The sequence below is a fragment of the Alligator mississippiensis genome, chromosome 14, assembly GCF_030867095.1.
Source record: "Alligator mississippiensis isolate rAllMis1 chromosome 14, rAllMis1, whole genome shotgun sequence".
Taxonomy (NCBI): Eukaryota; Metazoa; Chordata; order Crocodylia; family Alligatoridae; genus Alligator; species Alligator mississippiensis.
Window position 1 is genome coordinate 29,913,763 of NC_081837.1, and position 21,609 is coordinate 29,935,371.

At 50.3% G+C, this 21,609-nt stretch overlaps 1 protein-coding gene across 3 annotated transcripts in view; it reads left to right on the forward strand.

Moving 5' to 3' along the window:
* STX1A (syntaxin 1A) overlaps positions 1–21,609 on the forward strand; it is a 303,668-nt gene that overhangs the window by 62,929 nt on the left and 219,130 nt on the right. Inside the window, exon 1 of one of the 3 annotated variants that reach the window (XM_059717358.1) lies at positions 10,323–10,414. The exons of 1 other annotated variant lie outside the window; for it this stretch is intronic. In XM_059717358.1, coding sequence (XP_059573341.1) covers positions 10,358–10,414 — 57 coding nt within the window. In that variant the 5' untranslated portion in view covers positions 10,323–10,357. Of the gene's footprint in view, positions 1–10,322; positions 10,415–21,609 lie in introns of those variants that run through there. One more of the 3 variants, XM_059717359.1, reaches the window with a different exon arrangement.

Below are 21,609 nucleotides of genomic sequence, written 5' to 3' on the forward strand. Positions count from 1 at the left end.
GTTCAGCTACAGCTCTCTGCTGCAGCCAGCAGGGACTGCTTGAATCATCAAAGCTCTCCAAATTGATTCAGAACTTTTAATTGGTCCCCTGATTTGATTTGGATTTGGAGATTTGGCCACCAGATTGGGCCGAATCTCCTCCGAATCAGCACCTGAAGCTTCGCACAGCCCTAATATTTACTCAGTTTAGTGACCATAGTAAGATTTTACTTTGTAGCCATGAGGAGCCAGTATACCTATAGGAGATTAATGCGGATGGTAGTGTAGCCAAGGGCAGGCAAACGGGACACCAACTTGAAGTGCCAATTGGAGGGGGGAGGGACACAACGGCAGCAGCAGCAGCTGTGATGTGCAAGGAGCCCATGCAGTAGTGGCTGGGGTGGCAGTAGCAGTCCTCAGTGTTAGCAGAGACAGTGGCATAGTGGCAGCATTTGAGGGTCTTCCAAGTGTCTGGTAAAATACTCCCCTTCCAGCACCCTCCTCCAGCACCTGTTCCCTCACCCCAGCTGGGACACCAGACTTCCCAGTTATGACCCCAAAACTGGGTGGCATGTACTCAAGAGAGCTATTAATGTTGCAGCATCAGACTGTGTCCTACTGGTGGTGATTTCATGAATGGTGTTCTCTAGAATTTGAGGAGGAAAGAGTCCTGGTAAGGGACTGGGATTGGATCAAGCTTTGTGGGGAGAGATCAGGCAATGTAACTCAAAATCAGGGAGTTATCTGAAGTCAGCAAGGAGCCAAATGTTTTCACAGGCACTGGTTTGACTGTATGTATCAAAAAGCACTTTAAACAACATGTCCTGTTTTATCAACATAGACCAGTGGTTCTCAACTTTTTTAGACTCAGGTCACCCTGTGATAAACTCAAGGCACCCCTTGGACAATGTCATCTCTTAGTTTTCACTCAGTTTTTGACTATAGAAAAATAATATATTGATTCTATTGCAAAGGACTCAAAGACCACAACAGGTCAGAATGTTTTTAATATTCTGGATTCCTATTTGAAATCTCTAGTTTTATTTTGGGAATCATATTTGCATACCTAGTAGTGCTAACATTATATGGCAACATTGAAAGGATCTCAATGCACCCCAGGGTGCCACAGCACCCTAGTTGAGAATTACTGGCATAGACATTATTGTTATCAATTCCAGCTGACACCAGATTTCTGCTTTTGTCATAATCTTGGAGTTGCATGAATAGAACATTTTGTGGTTTAAGTCACAAAAGTGGACTTTAGAGAGAGAAACTCAGAGCTGGTTTGTCTGTGTGAAATTAAGTCCACCATCCTGCTACTTTCAAATGTGTTGGTGCTGTTTAAAAAGGCAAAAGGTAGGCCAAGTTACAGGCAGGGAACAAAGTGCTAATATTATCAGGGCAGGGGCCAAGACCAGATCTCCTTTGTAGTGTGCAATGTGGGAGCACAAGCAGCCCTCGCTAAAGAAACACAAAGATACCAAACGTTTGCATCTTCCCGTTAAAAGAAGACGAAGCAACAGGCATGGTTTCCCTTTCTCTGAATGCTGTTTTCCTGAGATACACCTGGAAAAAACATCAGACACAGGAATAGGAGTCCACGCTCAGAACTTTGGTTGGACTTGCAGTGTATTCCCGCCTGGCTGCCAATTCAGTGTTGAGGCTTTGCACAGCTCGTGACAATGTGGTTGGAGATTATGCTGGTTCCCATAAAGATTCTGATGGCTGCGCCTCCCTTCCGAATGTCTGAGCACTGTAGGTCAGTGCTGGTAATCTCTCTTGCTCCTCATAGTTTTTTGGGTAGTAGTTTGGAATGAAGGTTCTGTAAATCCTGGCCACTTGCAGAACCTGTTCACTGCTGCAGTTCTGTCACATCGCAGATTATTTCCATGTAATTTGGTAGTGCCAAGTACAGTTAGACCCTTTATAGGTCAGGTGGATTATGAGGAGTTGATTTCAAATGAACTACGTCTATTGATGTTGCTTTCCACCAAAATTATTCCAAGGTTGTGGGTGCATATGTGCTCAGTGCCTCCATGCCTTCTTACTCATAAAAAGTAGCCCTAGCCCACCCTTGTAAGGTACTGTTTGCAGCACAGTTGCCTTTCAAGCAGATGTATGCTGATAAATATGACCAGATTTAGCATGGATTTTTGTGACTGAGTTTAGAAACTGACCAGATATCTATTAAAATGGTAGGCTCATGCCAACTTTTGATAACTTATTCCTGTGAATCTAACATTAACACCTGAAGAGGAGGAAGCTTTATGATCATTACATTAACATTCTTGTCTGGCACTGAAACACACCGATCTAAACTGCATTGCTTAAAAAAAACTACATAACTTCGATCAGCATTTCGCAACCCGTGGATTGAGACCCAAAAGTGTGTCATGAGAATATATGAAAAGGTCATGAACAAACTCTAAAAAATGGATCAACAAACTTTAAAAATGGATTCTCCTTTAGAGAGAAGGAGAACAAGCTAGTTCATCTTGCTTGTTCCCCATGCTCCTAGCATTAGTATATAGGCACTTGAGCCCTGTGACTGGTGCCTTTGCTGCCCCCCAGCTCCAAATCCCAAGGGGCCCCTTATTTCTTACCTGCTTATTGCTTACCTGTGCTGTACTGCTGGCCGCCCCATGGCTTGCAGGTTCCCAATGTTCTCCTTCTTCAGGCTGGGCTGTCCTTGTGGGTGCCACATTGTTTGGTGGTCCACAGCTTCCCCCGCCCTCATCTTCCCCTCCTCCCTGATGAGCCTAGTTTAAAGCCTGCCAGAGGAGATCTGCCAATCTAGAACAGAACACATGCTTACCTTTGGGGGACAGGTGAAGCCCATCCCAACTGAGCATGTCCCTCATTGTGAAGTGCGGGTCATTGTCCAGGAAGCCGAAGCCTGTCTCGAGACACCATTGCAGAAGCCGCCAGTCAGTGTCTCTAATGCAGTTTTCATGTCTTCTTCCACGTCTGCTCACTGGTAGGATGGAAGAAAATACCACCTGTGCACCGATCTCCCTCAGCACGCCGCCCAGAGCACTGTAGTCCGTCATCAGGTGATCAGGGCTTCTCCTGGCCGCATCATTAGTACCCACATGGACTAGGACCATGGGTGGGCTGAATCATGGCCTGGATTACTTCCGTCACATCCCGAATCTTTGCTCTGGGCAGGCAGTAGACCTCTCGTGTTGAGGGGTCCTGGCGACAGATGGACCCTTCTGTACCTCTCAGGATGGAGTCGCCTATGACGATCACTCATCGCCTCCTCCTCTGGGTCCGCTTGGATCTCTCGACCTGTTAGGAGTGTGGAGAATGTGGTGTTGCTTCCTGCCCAGAGGTTTCCTCCTCTCCTTCCATCTCCTGCACGGTCGCCAGGGCCTCGTACCTGTTCTCTAGTCGGACTGGAGGAACTGGTACCAGTTTGCTGCGAGCAGCTCCGGTCCTGGATGTGACCATCTGCCACTCTGCTGTGGAGGGCACTCCCCGGGGTGCTTCTTCCTTGGGTGCCTGGGCCTGCAGGGAAAGGAAATAGCTGTCAATTTCATCCTCTGCCTCCCTGATCCTCCTCAGCCTGCCAACCTCCTCCCGGAGCTCCCTCACCTGCGCCTCCAGAGCCCTAAGACGGGCTCCTGCCAGACAGGTGTGGGGGCCCCCAATCTCTGCCCCCCCCCCCCCCCCCCCCGGCCCTCCTGTACAGGAGTCTCTCTCCTGGCCCTTCCTGCTCGCCTGCCGGCACGAACGTCTGCGCAAACGCCGGCGCGCTCTTACAGAGCGCGCCTGTTTGCACGCTCTGTTCATGCTGCGCGGCTCAGGAGCACGGCTCCCTACCAGCTCAGCTATAAGGGACCCAGGGGGCTTCCCTTCCAGATCCAGTTCAGCTGTGCCGGTTCCCTCCGCCCCACTTACCTTCAGGGGATCAGCTGTTGCTGCCCCCGCTGCTGATTCCTCTGCTGCTGCTGTTGCTGCTTCCGCCTCTGGTCAGTGAGTTAGTAAGGGGGCACATGTGCATGCGGGACACGTGTGCCTGGATCCTCTCCTTCCTGCTGCTGGTTCCCGAGTACTGGGAGACGATCCTGATGCGAGGAAAAAGAGGGAAAGGGGCCAGGAGGCTTCCTTGGCTGACCAGAGGAATCCAGGGCAGCCTATGGGCCAGAGGGGGGGCACATAAAAAGTGGAAACAGGGAGAGATCACCAAAGAGGAGTATACCTCCTCTGCTCACGCTTGTAGGGAGGCAGTTAGATGGGCCAAAGCTACCATGGAGCTGAGGATGGCATCCCAAGTAAAGGATAACAAGAAATTGTTTTTTAGATATATAGGGAGTAAAAGGAAGGCCCAGGGAGGAATAGGACCCCTACTAAATGGGCAGAAGCAATTGGTGACGGACAGGGGGGACAAGGCTGAACTCCTCAACAAGTTCTTTGCCTCAGTTGTTCCTAAATGAGGGGCAAGACAAGTCTCTCACTGGGATTGTAGAGAGGCAGCAGCAAGGCGCCAGACTTCCATGTGTAGACCCTGAGGTGGTGCAGAGTCACTTGGAGGAACTGGATGCCTTTAAGTCAGCAGGCCCGGATGAGCTCCATCCGAAGGTACTGAAGGCACTGGCCGACATCATTGCAGAGCCACTGGCGGGAATATTTGAATGCTCGTGGTGCACGGGCCAAGTCCCGGAGGACTAGAAAAGGGCCAATGTGGTCCCCATTTTCAAGAAGGGGAGGAAGGAGGACCCGGGCAACTATAGGCCAGTCAGTCTCACCTCCATCCTTGGTAAAGTCTTTGAAAAAATTATCAAGGCTCACATTTGCGAGAGCCCGGCAGGACAAATTATGCTGAGGGGAAACCAGCACGGGTTCGTAGCAGGCAGATCATGCCTGACCAATCTAGTCTCTTTTTATGACCAGGTTACAAAACGCCTGGACGCAGGAGTAGGGGTGGATGTCGTATATTTAGACTTCAGGAAGGCCTTCAATACGGTATCCCACCCCATACTGGTGAACAAGTTGAGAGGCTGTGACTTAGATGACTACACGGTCCAGTGGGTGGCGAATTGGCTAGAGGGTTGCACTCAGAGAGTCGTAGTGGATGGGTAGGTTTCAACCTGGAAGGGTGTGGGCAGTGGGGTCCCACAGGGCTTGGTCCTTGGACCGATACTCTTCAATGTCTTCATCAGCGACTTGGACGAGGGAGTGAAGTGTACTCTGTCCAAGTTTGCAGATGACACAAAACTGGGGAGAAGTGGACACGCCGGAGGGCAGGGAACAGCTACAAGCAGACCTGGACAGGTTGGACAAATGGGCAGAAAACAACAGAATGCAGTTCAACAAGGAGAAGTGCAAAGTGCTGCACCTAGGGAGGAAAATGTCCAGCACACCTACAGCCTAGGAAATGACCTGCTTGGTGGCACGGAAGCGGAAAGGGATCTTGGAGTCCTGGTTGAATGTAGTATCAAACTGATTTAGGTCAAACTGGTTTATGAAACTTCTGTCTCAGATCCCTTCCTGGTTCAAGTTAAATCAGAGTCCCCCAGCATCCCATTATGCTTTGCAGCCCTGGGCTAGGATGTGCTGTCTGCTCCAGAAAGCAGGGCTGGTCCTGCCCCTCTGCTCCTTATCTGGAGCAGTGAGGGATGGCTCACTGGCTCCCCCAGGCAGGCCGCAGCTGGGGTGTGGGGCCAAGGAGGGGGGTTAAACTCTCCTTCCCCAAATATGGAGTTGCCCTGCCCTGCTTATTTACTGCTGGCTGGAACTGTGGACTACAAGTCCCAGAGGCACCTGAAAGCAAGAAGAAGAAGTGATGAGCAACCCTGCAGAGTCCTGCTGCTGTGATTGCGGACTGTAAATCCCGGAGACCTCGGGGGCAGCAGGAAGAGGAAGTAAACACACCACCAAGCTGTGTAGTTCTTCAGTTTCTTCTATCCTTGTTCAAGCTTTTATGAATTCAGCATCGCATGAATCGGGGGGGGGGGGGGGAGAGTTTTGGAGGGCTTCTTTCTTCCTTTTGGCAGTGGCTGGCAGGAGTGCTTTAGTGCCCCCTGGCTTCTGGCTTGAACTGCTGCAGACATGTGGCTGCATTTCCTCAATCAAAAGTGATTGTCTGCTCATTTGATTATTGATTCAATCCTTTCAGTTTAGACAAACTGGCAAAGACTGAATCAATGCAGACTTGGGCTTTTTTCACTGTCTATTCTTAGCCAGAGCAAGATTCCCTCAAGATGCAAGCTCCCAGAAATCATTAATCTCTCTTTGTTGTCACTGTTTGATGTGTAATGACTCCAGAAATGCTTCACCGCTGTCCTGAGGTAACTGAAGATATTCCTGAATAAGTTTCCAAGTTGGGACACCCTGAACTTTGAGAACAGATTTGAACTTTGCCTTCTGGGACTATTTCTAAACATAACCAAAAGTGTGAATGGTTAATGCTGCATTATGGAGGGATGGTGGTTTTTAGTTTATTTGTAGCAAAATGAAAGAGTTGTTTTGGCATCTGGCATCTTGAATCTAATTTACACAGAATTTCTAATGATAAATGTGTAGTGAGCATGTTTCATGTCCCTGCTGAGCACAACAGAGCTTTATGGACAGTTAGGTCAGAACACATTTCCAAGGACCCTGACATCCGTTCCTTTTATAATGTAGCTTTACAAATCATTTGAGGGCTGAGGAGAAGCTTCCATGCAGCTCACTGCTGACTTATTTTCATAGACATAAGGGCTGGAAGGGACCTCGCAAGATCATCAAGTCTGGCCCCTTGCCCAAGGGGCAGGAAGTCAGCTGGGGTCAAATGATCCCAGCAAGATAGGCATCCAAGTGTTTCTTAAAAGTGTCCAGAGCAGGTGCTTGCACCATTTGGGGTGGGGGGGGCATTGGTGACGTGTAGGGGGTGTATGCAGGTGCAGATGCACCCCATGAGATTGGCAGTGAACCCTCTGAAAGAAGCACCAGGCAGTTGCTGCTTATCACGCCTCCCCCTGCCCCTCTTCCCCACCCCCACCACCGCCGGTGTCTGTGGGCAGTTGCCAATTGCTGTTGGCCGCTGCCAACACTCCTGGCAGTGTCCGCAGGTGGTCGCCAACTGCCAGTCAGCACTCACCACTGCCCCCCACTACCAGCTGTGGGAGCTCCCCACTACTACACCCCTGCTACCACCGCTGCCTGTGGGCAGTCGCCATGCCCCCGCAGCCTCTGGGGGCATGTGGTGTTTATGCAGAGAACAGCAGGATTGCATTTCTATTTTGCACCAAAAGAGGACATTGCTGTTGTGGTAAGGATAGGGCAGAAATTTTACAGAGAGTAAGATCTCAAGTGGATTAAATTTCCTAGCAGTTTCAGAGCTGCTATTTCAGTGGCCTGGTCAGGTTGGTGGCAAAGGGTCTAATAGGTAACAGTAGATTATAGACTAGGGAAGGGCAATTATTTCGGGTGGAGGGGCACTTATCCAGTTTTGGCAGGCTGTTGAGAGCCACATGGGTAGCCCTGCCCCTTGACAGATGCCCTGTCCCCTGGTCACCATCTTGGGACCAATGTCCCAATGTCTTAGGACCAATGTCCCAGGGCCAGCACTGGTGGGGCCCCAAAGTGGGGACAGGCTGGCAGGCGTCTGTGGAGCCAGGCTGGGCTGCACTAGCAGGGAGAGAGGGGAGCTGGCCTGGCTTCCTAGAGCCCCTGTCAGCTGGGACCCCGCGCTCCTGCCACCCTGCTCTGGGCCCCGCCGGCACTAGCCCTGGGACACCAGTGCGGGCCCTGTGCTCTGGCTGGCTTCCCGTGCACTCACACCCAGTGCTCCCCCAGCCCCGACCCCCTGCCCGCCAGCAGGGAAGAAGCTGGTACTGAGAGTGGGGAAAAGCAACCCCTCTCCCACCCCGTGGCCAGTGCTCCCTGCTGCAGGTGCTCGCAGCCCACGCGGGGCTGTCTGGATCAGGCACAGGCAGCCCCACACGGGCTACATGCGGCTACAGCACAGGGCGCTGGCCACGGGGCGAGCGAGGAGCCACCTTTCCTCGTGCTCAGCACCAGCTTGTAACCCAGCCCCACTGCCAGGCTAGGCTCCAAGCCAGCTCTGGGCTCGCCCATCAGTGGCAGCAGCTATGGCTCCCCCACTTGCCGCAATGGGCAGTGTTTGCTGCTGCTGCCTTCCTGGAGTTCACACGCTGGGCAGCCCAGAGATGGTGGTGGCAAACAGTGCCTGGCATGGCAAGTGGAGGGCCGCAGCTGCTGCCACCACACATGCAGTCCCGACGGGCGAGGCCAGAGCCGGCATGGGGCCCAGGCTGGCAGTGGGGCCAGGTTACAAGGTGGTGCTGAGTGCAGGGGTGGGGGGAAGTGGCTCCTCACCTGCCCCGTGCCTGGCATCCCATGCTGCAGCCGCTTGCAGCCTGCATGGGGCTGCCTGTACCTGTTCCTCTTAAGCAGGAGGCTGCCCATCCAGTGCCCCAGCCAGCCCCTCCAGTGTCTACACATGCGTTGCTGCAGAGTTTTTTACTCCACAGCAGGATAGTATTTACTTATATTTACGAGTGCTTCAGTGGGGGCTGCCTGACAGTTACCCCGTGCTGAAGCACCCTCATACCCCAGCCAGCCTCTCCACAGCATGTTGAGCCAGGGGGAGCAGCCTTGGGCTGGCTGGCTGACCCATGAGGCCCTCTGTCATCCGGGACTGCTCTGCCCCAGCTCAGTGTCCTGTGATCCTGGGCGCACATGCAGATGTGCACCCAGCAACAATAATTTCTGGAGCAATAATCTCTGGATCTTATTCCTATGCATTAATAGGAATATGTAGATGCTCCCACTGTGAATTTTCTATTTGAAGAATCAAACTGTGTGCTGAAGGAGGGGCCTGAACAAATTTTAGGCCTGGCATTATTCTTTCCTGGGGTGACACACCAGCAACCTTCTGCATCCCTTGCTGGATGGTTTACTCTGGCGCATATCCATGGCTGAGTTGTACTTGTGTTAGATCCATAAATGCGTCTTGGCATAGACAAATCTAAAAATGAAAATAAAATACCAAATGAGAAGCATCATTTGCCTAATTAGCTCTAGGTAACAGAGCTGGTTGCTGTTATGCTGGAGAGCCCTCCTCTGTTGCCTTTGGTCCCACTGATTTTCAGCAGCAAGCAGGTTTCAAGTCTGTTCAGCTAGTTTATGCTGCTCTGCATTCTTTTGGAAAGCCTCTGGTGAAGGAATGAGATTTATATTGAACCAGAGGGATATAATCTGCCAGATAATTAATTTATTAGCAATGTGCTTATTAAGAAACCACAAAGCCAGGATGCCTGGGGCTTTTCAAATTCTCTTTCTGCATAAATTGCTTGTGGAGCCCAGGCTCTGTTTCACTGCAGAGGATAGATGTCTTCAGCTTTTTTCTTTCCCTTGAGATTTCAGCTGCCTTGAAATGGGAGACTCTGTAGCTGTTCTTGTTGTGCAGCTCTAGAATTCCTGTCCTTTCACTCTGGTTTGATGCATTTGTCAGCATAAACTGTGCCCCAGGCTAGAGGAGATTGGGTGTTTTTGTACATGATTAGTACACAATTCTGCAGACACTTTTCATCTCAGGACTGCAATGTGAAGACTCATTCTAGCAGGCTTGAGAAATCAGAGCTACTCTACCTTAAAAAAATTAGTAAAGCCAGGATAGCCTGGGAAATTCCCCCTTCCTTCTGCCCGCCTCCCGCATTCTGGCCCACGTGGTTGGTGGTTGTAGGTGGCCTGAAAGCCAAAGTTAATTGCTACTACCTGAGGATGTCTGAGACGCAGAAATAGAACTATTAACAAGTTCTTTGAATCCCTTCTTCCCTTTTTATGCTCCCCAAATCACCTGGATCTCAGCAAGTATTTGCTGGGATCCCTGGCTGGAGGAATACTCTGCTTCTGATACTTCCCAGTCAGCTGTGTGTGCAGTGGGACGAGGCACCAAAACATAATTGGTGTCTGTTTGCAAAAGAGGTTAAGGTACCAGGGACTACAGGCACAAGGCATCTGAGTTACCTGGCTGCCTAATGATATTCATTAACCTGCCTTCATTCGTTGCTAAAAACTGATTCTGAAGCTAGTCTCATTTAAACTGTTTCATTGCATCTCCTTGCTTCTCTTCTCAGTAAACCAGGGCTAGACTTGAAAGTTTTTGTTGGCTGGCTGCTTGCAGCATGTGAGAAACCTGAGAGAAGGGATCCTACAAAAGTATTCCACTTCCTATCTCTTGTCAGGAGAGTGTGGAAAAGGCTGAGAGTAGGGATGTGTGAAGCTTCAGGTGGTGATTCGATTTGAAGGAGTTTCAGCTTGATTTGGTGGCCAAATCTCCAAATGTGAATCGAATCAGGGGACCAATTTAAAGGTCCGAATTGATTCAAAGCTCTCTGAATCTTCAGCAAAGATTCGAAGAGCTTTGATGATTCAGGCAGGCCCTGGTGGCTGCAGCAGGGAGCTTCAGCTGAACTCGGAGCTGGTAAGTACTAGGGGCTGGGGGAGGGGACCATGGGGGGACCCCTGCCAGCCCCCTTGTTCCCCCCCAGCTCCCCCAGCCCCTCCATGGCTGCCCCTGCCTGCCCCAGCTCGGTACTTTAAAAAAAAGCCCCAGTGCTCACTGGGTGCTGCCAGGCAGGGGGCAATCCCCACTGCCCCATGCTGCTTGGGGGGCTCTACACAAGCCCCCTCGACCCCCGACCCTCCCCCCCCCCCCGCCCAATCACCAAATCGAATCACTGTCCTCTGAATCGGCTGAATCCAAATCCGAAGCGAATATTAGCTGCTTTGCACAGGCCTAGCTGACAGCACGCAAACCAGAGAACTATAGGTGCAGACAGAAGTGCAGGTTCCTGCTGGAACTCAGCTCTTTGCAAGAAGCACTATGAGTTACAGTGGTCCCCCAGACCCAACAGGTGTTCACTGTTTTGTCCCAGGGGTTGGGGAATTCAGCTGCAGTTTGGAATGGCTGTGAGTCTGCAGCCACTCTCCCCTAGCCATGCCCCTCTCCCCACCTGTCTTCAGATCCAAGGCTCCAATCTGCCTGCCCCACCCTCCAGCGCTGGCTGAAAAAATCTCAGACTGACCCCCCTCCACTCCCTTCCCCCTCTCCCATTCTGAAAACAACTTTGGGAGCAGGCTGATCTGCATCAGCCCAGGCTTGCTTCCAGCACATGCAGACAGACATTAATGAAGGCAATCCTTTTTGGAGCATCTTCATCTGAACACTCATTCAACCCTTAGGCCCTTTTTACAGTGCTCTGCAGCCATACACTTGTGTTTGGTCGTGGTTGTAGAGCACTTTCAGAGGTCAGATTGGGTGAAAATTGTCATTTCTGTCTGTGTCTTACATGGCCTTCTGTACACTCTTCTTGCTCTGCTGAGGCCTGGTGAGTGTTGAGTTAGGGTGTGAGTTTAAAGCACTATCATCATACTGGTATATGTACACATTTTTGTGGAAAAAAGGAACCATTTTTTAGTTTGTGTTTTTTTACAAATACTTTAAAATAAGCCAGAAAAATCCTCCCCTACTCGATAATGTGTGTCTCTATAAGGTAGTTTTACCAGTACCACTAGCAAAATCTCTTGGGTAGACAGGCTTGTATTGTTGGTATTTCAGCAGCATCTACCATCCTGAACAAGAATTCTGACTGAGAAGTGCACAACTGCCAAGGAGTTGGTGTGCAGCATTTCTGAAGGCTCTGTCCTATTTCCCATGTGTAGCCTCCCCATGAGGCTTGTGCTAATATTCTTGTTTAGTGCAGGCTGCCATAGAATCAGTTGTCCTTTCAAGTCTAATTTGCCTCTGTGGGAATCTCTGGGCATAATGGCCAGTGGAGGTGTCTTCTTTCAACCGAGGAAACAAGGATCTTGTTAGCCAGGTATAAGCAGTTAGGAAGTGGTTCTCTTCTTTGTTTCTGTGCATAATGAAGCTATTGTAGCAGAGGCAGGGAATCAGGCAATCAGCCTGATTTTACTTCTATTCCAAACTTTTAGTGAAAGCTGTTGGTGTCGGAGGTGGTGAAGCACAGGGTTTTTTTAGCAGTGTAGATTGCACAGATGGCACCCTTACTCAACCTGCAATGACTTCGCAATAGCAACACATGCCCTTATGACCATGAGGTTCCAGTCTTGTAATTTTCTCTTAGCAGGGCTCCCAGTGGGGCTTTCATACTGCTTTCAGCATGCTCAGCATGCAGCAATATGTTTAGTTACTGGCCTCAATAACCACAATCAGGCTTTCTTTACATTAGCTGTCTGTAAAGTAGTGAATTGGCTTTGAAGTATCAATGTGCTGTAAAATGTTGGTCTTGGCTATCTTAGAAACACCCTCATTGAGCCTCATGCTGAGTTCATCTTTGATTACCCAACAGCTGGACAGAAATGAGAATAGTCCACAAAACAAGCAACAGAAATTATTAGAGACATGGCATATCCCTGGTATTAGGACGATTAAAAGGGGTTAGATTTGTTCATTGGGGTAAAAGGTGAGTGGTATAGGGGAAGGAGGGATGCCATAATGAATGACAGAGAAGCAAATCAGCTGCTCCCTTTATCTCTCTTATACCACTAGGAGAGGGGCACCAGTAAAACTAAGACATGTATGTAATCAGCTGCTAAAAGGAGATGGTTTGCTGTTAAGAATGAAAAAGGATTAAACAGTTTCATAACTGAAAATATCTGCATAAATACATAAGACAAGAACTCTCCTGTTTTAGGGCTGTCAGGACCCCTGGGATTTGAACCCAGGTCTTCTGCACCCACAGGGAAAAGCCCAGGGCAAAACACCACCTAGCAGCAGATTAAGCACCATGGCCAGCTGCCAAGAGGTTCCCAGTGAGGGGCTAAATGACCTGAGTGAATCAATAGGAGGCTTAGGCTGCAGGGGAGTGGGGAGGGGGTTGCAAAATATGGCCCATGAGCCAGATCCAGCCCACCACGCCATTCTATCCAGCCCACAGGGTCTTCTAAAAATTTTAGAAAATTAATATTTATGAGCTCTTGGCTGCCTGTCGATGACAGAAGCCAGGGGCAGCAGGACCCAGCAGCCCTGCCCCACCCCACCCCACCCCACCCCAGCCATTTTCCTGCTTTCCTGCCTGGACACTGCTCTAGCACTACGTGGCTCCCAACTGCATCACCAGACCGCAGGAGCATGGGGCCCATGCCAGTACCCCGGGGCCAGGAGCAGAAGGGGTGTGTGTGTGTGCGTGCGTGCGTGCGTGCATGCACAGAGGGAGGGAAGGACAGAGTGTGTGTATGTGTGTTCATAGGGTGAGTCCCTCACGCCCCCCCACTGTACACACGCACCCACACTGCCCTCACACTGCCATACATGCAGACCCCCACACACACACCCCAGCCACCCTTCCCAACACATTCCCCCACAAACCCCATACCCACTCACACCCCACATATCCACATGCTCCCTCACCCCACACCCACCCCCCACACCTATCCACCCCAACAGACACACCCACAGCCCCCCACAAACCTGTACCCAACCCCCCCAATATACAAGCATAAGACTTTATTTTAAGCTATTGTGCAATCACCTCTACATACACTACACAAACACATGTTAATTGGGACAAAAATAGTTTTTGAAATCAAATTAATCAATGTTGTAAATGTTTCATTTTAGAATATAATTTGGTATTTTTCTGGTTTCATAGATTTCATAGACTTCATAGACATTAGGGCTGGAAGGGGCCTTGGAAGATCATTGAGTCCAGCCCCTTGCCCAAGGGGGAGGAAGTCAGCTGGGGTCATAGGATCCCAGAAAGATAAACATCCAAATTTCTCTTGAAGTCATTCAATGTGGGTGCTTGAACCAACTCCGATGGCAGGCTATTCCGACCTTGAGGGCTCGGACAGTAAAGAAGTTCTTCCTTATGTCCAGCCTGACACAGTCTTTCTGGAGTTTATAACCATTCGACCTTGTCAGCCCTTGGGGCGCTCTGGTGAACAATCGTTCCCCCAGATACTGGTGAACACCACTGATAAACTTATAGGTGGCCATCAGATCGCCCCTGAGCCTGCGCTTTTCCAGGCTAAGGAGCCCCATAGCTCTCAGCCTGTCGTCATAAGGTCTGTTTTCCTGACCTCTGATCATGTGTGTGGCTCTTCTCTGGACTCGCTCAAGCTTCTCCACATCCTTTTTGAATTGTGGAGCCCAAAACTGGACTCAATACTCAAGCTGCGGCCTCACCAAGGCCAAGTACAACGGGAGAATGACGTCCCGGGATTTACTTGAGAAGCATCTTATTTTGCTCGCTTTACTAGCCGCTGCATCACAATGAAGACTCATGTTCATCTTGTGGTCAGTCATGACCCCCAAGTCCTTTTCATCCGTAGTGCTAGCCAGTATAGCACTACCGAGCCTATAAGGATGCTGCAGGTTTTTCCTCCCAAGGTGGAGAACCTTGCATTTTTTGGTGTTAAACACCATCAGGTTCTTGCCCATCCTGTGCGGGCCGGGTGCGAATCCGCGGCCCTTGTCGCGCTGCACGCGGGCTGTGGCTGGCAGCCCAGGCATGCCGGGTTGGAGAGGGCGGGCGCTGAGCTAGAATTAGGCACTGACGCGTAATGGTAGATTTGAAGATTGTTTACTTACACCGGGATGGTCGCGGTGCAGGCTGGAAAACTTGCTTGAGTTGAGGTTACAAACAAAAAGAACACGAACAATCACGTGGAGTTTGCTAGGCTCCACGCAAACAGAACTCTGGATGTCCTGGACAAGCGCGCCACCGAAATGGAAACTCATAGATACATCTTATAATTTTTTCGTTCGAAGACGAGAAGAGGTGGGCGGTGGATCAGGCCGCCGAACTCCTCTGGAACTCACACAAGGTTTCTGTTGCCCTGCTGTGTACCCAGAGTCAGCACGAGATCGATGTGGAGTCCTCCTCAGCTTGGGCGGAAACCGCTCAAGCCTCTTATACGGCTAGCAGGCCAATCGCTAGCCGCCACGTGGGAATAATTTAGAACTAGCCAATAGCGGGGAACAAATTTGTATACGGGTGGTGGGAAATCCTTTGCACCGTGCATTTCTGTCACAACTTGAGAAATGCTCCCTGCAAAGACAGCTGCAAAGTGGTGGGAACTTTTTCCTTGCATGCGGGTTCTCTATGCATTAAAACTCCACTGTGCAATGAAGCTGTAATCCCATGGGGATAATTCTAGTGCCGAAGCGCACACAAAATCATACCTTTGGGTCATGACACATCCATTTCATGAGCCTGTCACGGTCAGCCTGGATTGCCCTCCTGTCCTCAGGTGTGGATGCTTTACCCCAGAGTTTGGTATTGTTGGCGAACTTGGCCAGTCCGCTTGTGACTCCAATGCCTACATCATTAATGAAGATGTTGAACAATATAGGTCCAAGGACAGAGCCTTGGGGGACCCCACTGGTCACAGGGCACCATGATGATTGTCTTATGTCAACCACCACCCTCTGGGTCCAACCACGGAGCCAATTCCCCAGTCAGCGGATCATGGTGGACCCAAGGCCATGGTTGGCCAGTTTTGCCAAGAGGTGATCGTGGGATACCAGATTGAAGGCTTTTTTGAAGTCAAGATATATGACATCAATCTCCTCTCCCTTGTCCAGGTGATAGGTCACCTGGTTGTAGAAGGAAATGAGATTGGTCAAGCAAGACCTACCCGCAACAAACTCATGCTGGGTATCCCTCAGGATATTGCTGTCAGCTAGTCTGTTAAGGATGGGCTCTTTGATAGTCTTTTCCAAGACCTTGCTCAGGATAGAGGTCAGGCTGATGGGTCTATAGTTTGCTGGATCCACTTTCCTCCCTTTCTTGAAGATAGGTACCACATTGGCCTTCTTCCAATCTTCAGGCACTTCACCAGGGCGCCAGGAGTTCTCGAAAGCCCGTGCCAGGGGCTGGGCTATGACGCTCGCCAGCTCCTTGAGTAGCCTGGGGTGTAGATTGTCAAGGCCAGCTGACTTGAAGGTGTCCAGCCTCTCAAGGTGTTCCTTCATGAGGTCAGCATTGTTGGAGGGCCTCCCTGTCCTGTAATGGGCATGGGCGTCCCATGGGACTGATGAAAGACTGATGCAAAGTACCCATTTAATAGGTTGGCTTTTTCCTGGGCTTCGGTTGTCAGTTGTCCCTTCTGGTTTAGCAGGGGTCCAATTTGCCCTTGCTTTTCCTCCGGCTCCCCACATATCTGAAAAAGGCCTTTTAATTGTCCTTGATACTTGTAGCTAGTTGGAGTTCCATCGCAGCCTTGGCTTTTCTGGTTCGCTCCTTGCAGGACCAGACCAGTGTGGAATATTCCTCCTTGGAGGTGGATCCTGTCCTCCATCCTTTGTAGGCCTTTCTTTTTAGCCGCAGGAGGTCCGCTAGTTCCCTGGAGATCCAAGGGGGCTGCTGTGCCCTTTTGCTGCCTTTCCTCTGAGACAGAATAGGCTGAGCTTGTGCATCAAGGATTGCTCCCTTGAGAAGCAACCGCTCTTCCTGAACTCTCCTCCCCTTGGGGCTGTGGTCCCTTAGGGCCTCGCCGACAAGCCTCCTGAGCTTGTCAAAGTCTGCTTTCCTAAAGTCAAGGACTTCTGTATTGCTGACTGACTTGCCAGCTTTACGGCAGATGGTGAAGGTGATCAGCACATGGTCACTGTTGCCCAGCTTCCCATTGATCATTAGGTCACTGATTAGGTTGTCCCCGGTTGCCAGTATCAGGTTGAGCAGCGCTTTATCTCGCATTGGCCCATAGACTTCTTGAGTCAGATAGAGGTCATCCACGCACGAGAGGAAGCTTTGTGACCGCTCAGATTTAGCCGAGCGCTCTTCCCATGAGATGGGTAATTGAAGTCTCCCATGACAACCACGAACCGGGAGCATGTGGCCTCAGACAATTCCCTGGTGAACTCCTGGTCAAGCTCTTGACTTTGGGTGGGAGGTCTGTAGTAGACTCCCACCATTGTGTCACCTGTGCTGTATTCCCCATGGATTTTAACCCAGAGGGTTCTGTGATGGGTTGTCAAAGTCAGGGGTTAGGGGATGGGACTTCCAGTCACCAGATGCTGACCAGGGGGTGGGGCACCTTTCAAGGGGCGGGGTACCCATGCAGCCCTTGACAGCTTGCCAAAACTCAGTAAGCGGCCCTCCAGCTGAAATAATTGCCTGCCCCTGGCTTAGGTTGAACTGGTTTGGTGGAGCCTGCTGTCTAGTAGGGCTGTGGCTATAGCATGACTGTGCATATGGAAGACCTGGTTTCAGATATCAGGAGTCCTAACAAGGGCAGTCACTACTACTCTCTTCCCTTTCCTTCTCACCACACATACACCCCCCCCCCCCTTACTTTGTGCTTTTTGGCCCAGTCACTGTTCGGGAACAGGCAATGTGGGGGACAGTAATGAGGGAGGCAGTGGTGGGGGGCATATGGTAAGGCAGGTGGTTAGGGGCCAGTAATGGGGTACACAGTGGGGGATAGACAGTAGGGGGAAGGCAGTGTGGAGGGTGTGGGGAGGCATGCAGTTTGTCCCCTGCTGCCTGCCCCCACCACTTACCCCCCTTTTGTGCCAACTCCCTCCTCCCTTCCCCCATCCCTTGTTCTCTTCTCTGTACTGCCCCTGCTCCCTGTGGCCTTGGGCACCCACCTCTCCATTCCCCTCTATCTCTACCCACCACCTGCCCCTCCACCCCACTTACCTTTTCTATAGTGCCAACAGGCTCCATCCCTGCTGCAGCCTGGGGCACTGAGTACATCTCCAGTCTGGACCAATAACAATGGCATGCAGCCAACATTGCTGCTACAGAGCTGGGCTGGGACTAGGGGTGTGCGAAGTGGGCCCTATTCAATTTGGATTTGGCCCGAATCAGGGCCAGTGATTCCATTCGTTGATTCAGATCACTGTCCCTGATTCGATTTGGCCGAATCTGAATCTGAAGATTTGATGCTGATTTGGAGGATCAGTGATTCGGACATAGACATAGCTATAAAAAAAATTTCTACATACCTTAAGGTAGCAGGCACAGGTCATGATTACTGCGATGCTGGGGTGCATGGAGCGTCCCACAGGAGTGTGGGGGGGTCCCTCCACATGCTCAGCGGCGAACCCAGAAGTGGACCAGAAGTACTTTGGGTCCACTTCTGGGTCTGCCGGACAGTGCGCTGGGGGCCTCTCCGTGCCCCCCCCCACCCAGTCAGTAATCGGCCACAGAGGGACCCCAGGTGCCTTCCCTAGACCCAGGCGGCACCAGTCACCGAGCCGGGGGGGGCACAGAGGGGGCCCCCCAGCGTGCTCCCCAGCAGACCCGGAAGTGGACCAAAAGTGCTTCTGGTCCACTTCCAGGTCTGCTGCTGAGTGCACTGGGGATCCCTCATGCTTCTGTGAGACAATCCATGCACCCCAACATCGCAGCACTCACGAGCCACCTGGAGGTATGTAGAAAAAACAATCAGGCCAAATCTTCGCTGAATCGAATCAGGGACTGAAGCTTCATACAGCTTCATGCTCTGCGCTGCAGGCTGCAGTGAGGAGAGAACCTGCTGATACAGAAGCAAAGGTAAGAGGGAGTGCAGTGAGGGGCTGTGTGGGGAGAAGCAGCACAGGAGGGAGACTGGGTGCAGCAGAGGCCCATGGCTCCAAGGCAGGAGCAGCGGGGGTTGCAGAGGCAGTGGAAGGCAGACAGTAGCTGCAGTTCTGACTGTAGCCCTGACCTGGGGTTCGGGCTAAAGCTGGAGCCTCAGCTGTTGCCTGCCCCCCCCCAGCTCATACTCAATTCTAAGATGAGGGGCTTTCCTCCCCATGTTAAATGGGGGAAAACATCCTCTTTTAATTGAGTAAATTAGATTGAGCCTTTGGGTGGATGGTCTCTGCCTTAACACCTTGGGGACACAGTGTGATTCTGATTGGTGCCTCTGTGCAGATGTGTAAGGCAGGATGACTGGGGCAGCAGCTGGGAGAGAGGTGGGGTACTGAAAAATAACAGTTGTCACCAAAAGTACTTGGCCACACAAGTGGCATGGCAGCAGCTGGAAGTTGCTTCTGCCTCCCTGTGTAGCTGCTGCTCTGGGCACCCAGCTACCCTCTTACATCTCTGTGTACTACTGCTTATCAAACAGTGATTTTGAGCTATTTATTTAACAGCTTTGTATACTACCCATCCCATCAAAGGCTGAGAGTAGCTTACAGTAAGAGAACAACATTATTTATAAAAGCAAGTAAATGTAATACATTTTCAAATACAATGTAAAACAAAAAATTCTTAACAATATTTCATCCTAGCTTTGTCTGCTAAATCCCTGCCCAGATAGGAAGGTCTTGCAACACTTACAGTATATGTCCAAGCTCTGGCAGGTCACAAAGGGAAGGGAGCTCTAGAGCTCAGATCTCCAAATGTTTTTGCCAAGTTAACTTGCTGCATTAACGATAGTTCCAGGCGGTTGCTCTTGGCTACTGTTAGGGATCACAGTGGGCCATAAGGGAGAAGGCAGTTCCTTAGATATGTTGGGCCTGGACCATTCAGGCCCTTATAGACCAAAACCAGCACTTTGAATTGCATCTGGAAAACTACTGGAAGCCAGTGCAGATTCTGGAGTTACTGGAGTTCAGAAAGTGATGCTTGTACAATAAACTCGCTATGCCTGGCACCAGAACCATCTAGCATGGCATACTCCTGCGCTCAGGCTGCCTCCTAACCCAGCAGTAGTATTGCCACATCCATGTGGCTCTGTAGATGGGCTTTAGGAAGGACTAACAGGCACTGTTCCTAAGCAGCTTATCTGAAGCATCATATGCCGTAGTGTAACTGAGAGGGGTGACTGAGGCATCAGCCCCGGTCGGTGCCTTTTGTGGGGGGGGGGGGGGGGGAACGTAAAGGCATTCACCGCCACAGCAGTGACTGACTGCACTGCCACAGCTGATGTGGCAGCAGCCAATGCTGCCTCAGGTGCCATGGCCACTCTGGGCCCCGAGCTATCTGCATGTCCATGATTATTGTGTTTTCTCACATACACCACATACGTTTTACTGAACACCAGCTGCTGGGAATTAAGTGCGCGTTATGTGCAAAAAATATGGTAAAAGCAGTTTCTGCTGGTTACCTTGTAAAAATGGAAACAAAATCTGCGCAGGAACTCACAGGGCACAGAACAAAGAGCAGGCTTGGCTCCCTAGCTGCCGCTACTCAGTTACTGACTACTAGAAAAGATCTTTTTTTTCCTTATTCTGCCTTTCAAAAACAAAATGAATATTTTATTCCAGGGCATGCTTTATGCAAGAAAATATGGTATGCAGTTTCCATCTTAGAAGGCAGCCTGCCTTCTAAGTGGTGCAGTGTGCTTGAGGGCCCCACTGCCAGACCCAGGAAGCTTGTCATGCTGAATGTTTAATGGCTTAATACTAATAATGGATCTTTGCCCTGAATGAGTCTGGCAGCTCCTGTGTGAAATCCCTGGAATTGGTTTGTGGCACTATTTTTTTTTCTTTTTTTGCTCAATTTAGAAGTTCTGTTCTCTGTATGAAGATATGGAGCTGTCCCTCTGAGCCAGAAGCTGATACCGGGGTTGCCTGCAAGAGGGAATAGGAGAAGTTTCACCAGTTCCTTTCATCCCCAGCTAGATTGATACTTTAAACAGAGCCTGGTAAAGATGATGATGGCTTTATCTGTGAAAAGTCTGAAGTCAGGTAGAAGGCAAGATTTGCACCTTTATAAACTAACTAAAACAGAGATATATAGCATAAGCTTTTATAAGCAGGCTTATCTGTGCCTGACTCAGAATCACTGATAAAACACCCTCTTTTTTCATCATGGTGTATCAGCTATATATGCTTCACTCCAATGAGCTTGTACTGTTTTGGGTACTTTGGGTTGGAAGGCTGCTCTAGCATTGACATAGCACTGAAGATCCATGATACTGGGCTCATCTACACCTGTACTTTAATGCACAGTTGACTATTTTACTGCACATTAAACATCATTTAAAAAGCATGCAAATATTAGCGCAGCCTAATGTGCATTAATTTAGTACCTCACATTGGAGGCACTAAATGCGCATTAGAAAAAGAGCATTAATGCACATGTAGACACACCCACTGGGAAGGGTGTTTTAAAGCTGATTTACCTCTAATGTAAATCCAAGAATTCATAGCAGAAGCTCTAAAAGAGTTGGAGTGCTTGGCCAACACATTAGCATGATCTGGAGGCCTCTTCCGCTTATGAGGTGACCTAGCTTGACTGCTGAATCCGTCTCACTAAGAGGACTGCTTTGCGGTATTCTTCTGAAGGGCTTTGCTCAATTTTAGTAGCGCTATGCTTAAATGACTATTAAAATTAGGGATATGGGGCACAGACAGAAATTACATTTTTTGTGTGGTCGGCTCCCTGAAAGCACCCTGCAGCCCTGCTGTGACACATGTGCACAGCTGCAAAATGCTTTAAAAGTGGCCGATTGCATGATAAATTAACCCTCCTCAAATGAGGGATCAGATGAAGGCACTCTACTTTAGAGCACCTTAGGGAACTTGTGTTCCCTAGGGTTAATTTTTCAAGTGATCAGGGCTGAGCTGATGCAGCCCAGCTTTGCCCCCACCCTCCTGCAAACCCAGTCGTCAGCTTGCTGCTGCTAGCTTCCCCCTCCCTTCCTGAAGACAGCCCTAGAGCTGGCAGGGAGGGGGCAGGGCTGGGGAGAGGGGCAGCTCTTCAGTTG